General features: G+C 37.1%; 2 protein-coding genes across 6 annotated transcripts in view; one reads left to right on the plus strand and one right to left on the minus strand.

The window, feature by feature from the left end:
• ush1gb (Usher syndrome 1Gb (autosomal recessive)) overlaps positions 1–2,485 on the minus strand; it is a 15,575-nt gene extending 13,090 nt beyond the window's left edge. For 3 of the 5 annotated variants that reach the window (XM_074619363.1, XM_074619358.1, XM_074619361.1), the window contains exon 1: positions 2,332–2,485. The gene's annotated coding sequence lies outside the window, so the exon portion shown is untranslated. Of the gene's footprint in view, positions 1–290; positions 333–1,923; positions 2,064–2,331 lie in introns of those variants that run through there. The other 2 variants (XM_074619359.1, XM_074619360.1) reach the window with 2 other exon arrangements.
• Positions 1,847–5,680, plus strand: LOC141758194 (proton channel OTOP3-like). The gene is made up of 8 exons (XM_074619356.1): positions 1,847–2,027; positions 2,183–2,649; positions 3,411–3,547; positions 3,779–3,837; positions 4,024–4,160; positions 4,243–4,919; positions 5,005–5,163; positions 5,261–5,680. Exons 2-8 carry the CDS (start codon positions 2,289–2,291, stop codon positions 5,429–5,431), a joined length of 1,701 nt encoding a protein of 566 aa, XP_074475457.1. The 5' UTR covers positions 1,847–2,027; positions 2,183–2,288; the 3' UTR covers positions 5,432–5,680.
• The last annotated feature ends 644 nt before the right edge of the window (positions 5,681–6,324 follow it).

Consider the following 6,324-nt stretch of genomic DNA (forward strand, 5'->3'; position numbering starts at 1 on the left):
ACTACAAGTCACATCTCCCAATGCAAACCATGCTACTGTGTTTTACATTTCAATGTATGTTTTGGGGATCCACTGATTTACACTCATTTCCATATGGTTTGAAAATGTATCTAAAGTATTTAAAGGTGTTTGGATTATTTTGAGTAACGAGGACAATCTTTCTGAAAAGAAATTTTTTTTTTTTACTTTTCAAGGCTACGAGCAGCCAAAACTGTCCATGGATAGATAAGTAAGAAAATATCTTTATATATTTCTTTCTTTTTTGTAATTTGAGCGAAGTGGCACTTTACCTTAGAAGCGAGAGCCGTGCTCTTTGGTATAGAGGACGGAACCTGCCAAAATATAAAATAAATGAATAAATAAATGACTCGATAAATAAATAAATGTCATTAAATGTAGCAAAAATAATATTAAAAATAAATGTAGCCATTAATTAATTGATAAGATGTGACATAAATTGATATTTTTTTTAGTTTTAATTTGCTTCTTTATTTATTTATCTTAGTATTAATTCCTTTATTTATTTACTCTTTTATTTAATTTTCCGTTTATTTATTTATGTATTTATTTTCATTACTTTTTAAATTTATTTATTTATTTTTGCATTTATTTTGTTTGTATTCATTTATTTTTGCCTTTATATTGTATTTATTTATTCATTTTTGCACTTATTTATTTTTAAATGTACATATTTACTCATTCATTTATTTATTCATCTATTTATGCACGATTTTCCCTTCGCATTTCACGCCTTATTTATTTCACAAGACTTATTTATTTCTGTATTCTTTTCTTTACACATTTATTTTTACATTTCTTTATTCATTTTTGCCTTATTATGCAAATGTGGGAGCTGTCAATAAATGCATAAATACATAAATATATACATTTTAAATAAAATATAAAAAATAAGTGCAAAAATAAATTAATATATTAATAAATTATTAAATAAATAATAAATTAAAAAATAAATAAATTAAAAAAATAATAAAAACAAATATTTAATTTATAAATTAAAGGGAAAATGAAACAGAAGAGTAAATAAATAAGGGAATTAAGACAAAGATAAATAAAGAAGGAAATTAAAATAGAAATATACATTTATGTCGCATTTTATCAAATAATTAATGGGTACATTTATTTTTTATATTATTTTTGCTAATGACATTTATTTATTCATCGAGTTATTTATTTATTTATTCATTTATTTTTGATTTTGGCAGGTTCTGTCCTCCATACTATGGCTCTATGGTAGGCTAATGTTAGCTGACAACCGACCCGAGGATGATGCAAAATTGCAGCCAACAGATCACCACTATGGAAATCAGTTTATTTGTTTAGTTTTTGTATACGTGTAGCTGACATGACATCTCCCTGTGCGTTCATGCATGTCTGAATCCCATCAAACTGAACTGAGTGATAAAAAAAAAATCAATCAGTGAGTGCCTGATAACTGCTTGAGTCACTTTCCTTATCAAACATCATGCATTAGTGCAGTTTAAATGCAGTTTTAGTGCACTTAATTTGTTTTAAAAGGGGACATTTCATGATTCATAACATTTCATTTTCCAAAGTAAAAGTCCCTAGATGTGTATGATTTAACTTTTTCCCATGGTCTAGTGTTAAAAAAGTTAATAAAAATTGCAATAAATCGCAATATCAAATCACAACATGCAATAGTATTGAATCAGGAGATAGGTGAATCGTCCCAGCACTACTTTAAATGGGCTAAGTATGATCCTTTAAATGTGAGACTGAAACTAAATACAGAAATACTATCAGTTACCACAGGTTATCAGCTGTGACTGAACTATTAGCTGCTACTTGAGGCACTGCAGTGATAAGAATGAGGTTACTTTCATGAATCAGTTCCTGGTGTAGACTGCATACGCAAACAGTGACACTACCTGGCAGAGAGCTCACCTGATAAACCCTTTCAAAGTAAAATAACCTCACTGATTTTTTGTGGATTGACAGAATCTGCAGGTCATTTGGGACCAGGAAGCAAACTTCAAGTGGCTCAGCAGGTAAGACAGAGGTCAACATGAAGAGTAAACATGTTGGTTTTTCTGTGAAAAGGTGTGTCGATATCAATGTCCCGGATCGTGACCACACCTGGTGTGGGAAGGCGGCACAAAAGGTTTACTAGTTCAGACGCATGTCTTCACATGTTGAACTGCAGGATAAAGTAATGAGAGAAAAACCTGTAAAGTGAGTGGAAAGGAGAAAGAGAAGAAGGTGGTGAAAGGAACTGAAGAGTTTTAGAAGAAGGACGAAATAAGGTGAATATGAATCCAGATCCTGGAGTCACAGAACTGGATTCCTCCTCACCTGCAAATGCCCAAAGTGGTGAGAGCTCAGACCATCAGATCCAGGACCCGGAGCTGGATCCGGTGCTGGTTTGGGTTCCCAGTGGGAGGCGTCTGATCTCTGGTCTGCTGGGTATGAATGTGGTGCTGCTGGGAGCGGCCCTGGTGGCCGGGCAGGCTTTCCACCCCGAGGGCCTGAAGCACCAGGAGCCCCAGCTGTTCATGCTGCTGCTGATGGGGGTCAGTGTGGTTTGGATGTTGTGGTACCTGCTGTGGGCCAGGAAGCAGCCCGGCATCTGCCCACATAAAGACCACCATGCCGGGGGAATCACTGTAATCGGTAAGCTCCTATGGAGGATAAAATCATAATAAAAAAATATATATATATAAATAAATAAATAAATGTCATTAAATGTGGCAAAAATATTTAAAAAAAATCTAGCCATTAATTAATTGATAAATAAATTGATACTTTTAATGTGCCTCTTTATTTAGTTATCTTTGTATTAATTCCCTTACTCTTCTGTTTAATTTTTTCCTTTTATTTATTTTTATTATTTTTTAAATGTATTTATTTATTTATGTATAATTTTCTATTTTCTTTCTTTTTGATCTTCTTTACACATTTCTTTATGCATTTCTACCTCATTATGCAAATGAGGGGGCTGTCAATAAATGCATTAATAAATAAATAAAAACATTTAAAAAATAAATATAAAATATAAATAAGTGCGAAATTACCTAAATAATACATAAATTTAAAAATTATTTAAAAATAAATACATAAATAAATAAAAGGTAAAATTAAACAGAAGACTAAATAAAAAAGGGAATTAATACAAAGATAAATAAATATATACATATCAATTTATGTCACAATTTTGTCAATTAATCAATGGCTACATTTATTTTTTATATTATTATATATAGTTATATAGCATCCCTATTTATATATATTATATAAAGTTAATGACATATTTACTTATTTATTGAGTAATTTATAAATTTATTCATTTATTTCTTATTTTATTTTCATTATGACATTTGTTTTGGACAGTGTAATGAAACCGTCTCTCTCCTCTCTCTCCTGCTCCGGTCCAGTGGTCCTCATGCTCTTTGCTGCATTCAGTCTGCTGCTATATATCTTCAGGATTGGCTATTTGATCAGTATGAAGGACTGTAAGCCTGCTGCTAAAGTGTTCTCTCCATTCATCGAGGCTCCTTTTCTCGCACTGCAGGTATATTAACGGTTTATATTAAAAGGTGTATATTAAAAGTTTAAGGGATTATGAGACACAAAACCAGCGCTTCTGTACACGTACATGTTTGGCTCATTACTCGTCCCCTTCACACTTAATTTCAACCTTTTCAACCAATTTCAAAGAAAAGAATCTTTAAATTCTCACTGTTTGTAAGACTGTTTATTTAAAAGTGCCCTTATTTAATAACTGTTTATTTTTCTTCTGCAGACATATTTACTGTGGGCTCACTCCAAAGACTGCATTCACAGACACAAGATAATCACCAGGTGCATCACTCTCTATATTTTAAATATACCTTTTACAAATGTTCTACGTATTTAAAGAAAACAGAATATTATATTCCATTTCTGCCAATAGTTCCCCCTAAATGCGACACACTGTCCCTCTAAAGGATGATTGTCATTTCCAGCTTCAGGTGTATGTTATTTCTTGACTGTGTTATTTGCATGCAGGTCCGGGCTGATGGTGATCCTCTCGGCCGACCTGCTGCTGTGGCTGAACGCCGTGACTGAGGACACCATCCACGAGGAGATCGAGTTAGAAAAGGAAGACAAGCTTGATTTCAGCAACACAACCTCTGATTTAGCAGGTAGTTTAACTTCACAGGTATAAATACACCCTCTGTCTACTGTATGTGTTTCTTAAGAACATTACTCCTTGCCTACTTCCAGACAATTCAACCTTCTGTCAGTGCAGTGCGAGTGCAGCCTGTCTCATCTTCAGGAAAGGCTTCGAAATCCTTTATCCCTTCAACATGGAGTACTACCTGATGGCCGGCTGCATGATCTATGTGATGTGGAAGAACGTGGGCCGCAGGATGAGTCCAGGTCACCACCACGTTACCCAGAAGCTGACCCTTGGTGTTGTCTACCAAGGTGGCGTCATATACGGCCTTGTGTTTGGCGCCCTGGTGCTCGTAGCGGGCGTGGTCGTCTTCATTCTCTACCAGGTTTGGGTGAGCCAGCAGCAGCTTCGCCTCACGGCCTTCCTCATTTTCTACGGCTACCATTTAGCCGTCATGCCGGTCATGTCCCTGTGCTCCCTGGCTGGGATGCTGGTCCACAGGTTCGAGAGGAGGGCGAACGAAGCGGGACACAACCCCACTCGTAGCCTGGATGTCCTCCTCCTGGTGGCAGCGGCTCTGGGCCAGCTCGCCCTGTCCTACTTCTCCCTGGTGGCGGCGCTGGCTGTGGGGACCAACGGGCTTCTGGGGGACCTCGACCTGTCCTACTCCCTCCTCAGCCTGCTGGAGCTCATCCTCCAGAACATCTTCATCATCGAAGGCCTCCACAGACACCCGAACCTGTTCGCCAAGAGGAAAGACAAGCAGCGGAGCAGCATATTCAAGGTACCTGCAGTTCATGTGAATGTTTTGTAAACTGGAATAACTCGGTCATTGAAAGGCTCTGTTTGAATGATAAACTGTCCCACAGCCTAAGAAAAAGGTTGCTGTGCCAATACAAGAGGAGAGGAAGACGGCGGTTTCACTGCTGGAGGGGAACACGCCAGCTCAAGAGCATGATGGGAAAAAGCCCTGGACCAAAAGAGCGATACAAGAAATCTGTGCTTTCCTCATCCTTTCTAACGTTATGGTAATATCATGTGATTATTATTTGATTTATGAAGAAATAATTTTTTTTTGTCGTTTCTGCATTTATAAAATCCATCATATGTTTCCTCTCCTTGCAGCTGTGGGTCATCCCTGCGTTCGGAGTCCACCCCCAGTTTGAGAACGGCCTCGGGAAACAGTTTTTCGGCTTCTCAGCTTGGTTTGTTCTGGTGAACTTGGGTCAGCCGCTCAGCGTTTTCTACAGGATGCACTCTGTGGGAGCTTTAATGGAGCTGCTCATCTCTGCATGACGAGCAGCGGAGGTCCAACTCTGACTGCATGACTGATAAAGTAGATAATAAAGAAATTATTTTGTTTATACAGAATGAGGAGATCCTCTACTGTTTTAGTCTGAGGTTGTTTTTCATGGCTTGTTCCCTTTTGTTCCAATCAGGCGGCAACAAAGTGAAGCCAATGCTGAAGTGCCTTAAACCTGCATTCTTTCTAACAGCCAGCAGGGGGCGACTCCTCTGGTTGTATAGAAGTCTCTGAGAAAATGAGCCTACTTCTCACTTGATTTATTACCTCAGTAAATATTGTAAACATGAGTTTATGGTCTCAATCACTAGTTTCAAGTCTTCTTCAATACAGCATGATGTTCATTTAGTAAATTATGGTCCCATTTAGAGTCAGATAGACCATAAAGCAGGGGATGCTTTAGGGCAGGGCTACCTGGTGATTGACAGGTCGCCACCACGGCGTTAACCCGTCACTTTGTGTTTTAAGTTCATCAAAGTTAACTGTAATATTTTGGTCGCCTAAAAATTTCTTATTCAGCGTTCGGTTGTACTTGGCTACACCCTCTCGTGTCATTTCTGGTTGCAAAAAAACAAGATGCAACGGCCAAAAATGCCGAACTCGAGGGGTTGCGTACGAAATTCCTCACTAACACGCTATTAAGTACGCTAAAACAGTATGTGAGATATTTTAGTTTGTCCGAAAACATTAGTATGAAACCAATAGTACGCAAATTGCATACTATTTCCTGTGAAATATTACAGTACGCAACGCTTCAATTTAACTGTAAGAATAAGATTTCACTTTTCTAGGCGTTATTTATATTTTAGATTAATTCAGACTTTGATTCACGGGTTACCATGGTTACACGTCTATAATCGGCAAGGAGGCTCTCAGGAAGTGACGA

This window comes from Sebastes fasciatus, chromosome 20 (assembly GCF_043250625.1).
Source record: "Sebastes fasciatus isolate fSebFas1 chromosome 20, fSebFas1.pri, whole genome shotgun sequence".
NCBI lineage: Eukaryota > Metazoa > Chordata > Actinopteri > Perciformes > Sebastidae > Sebastes > Sebastes fasciatus.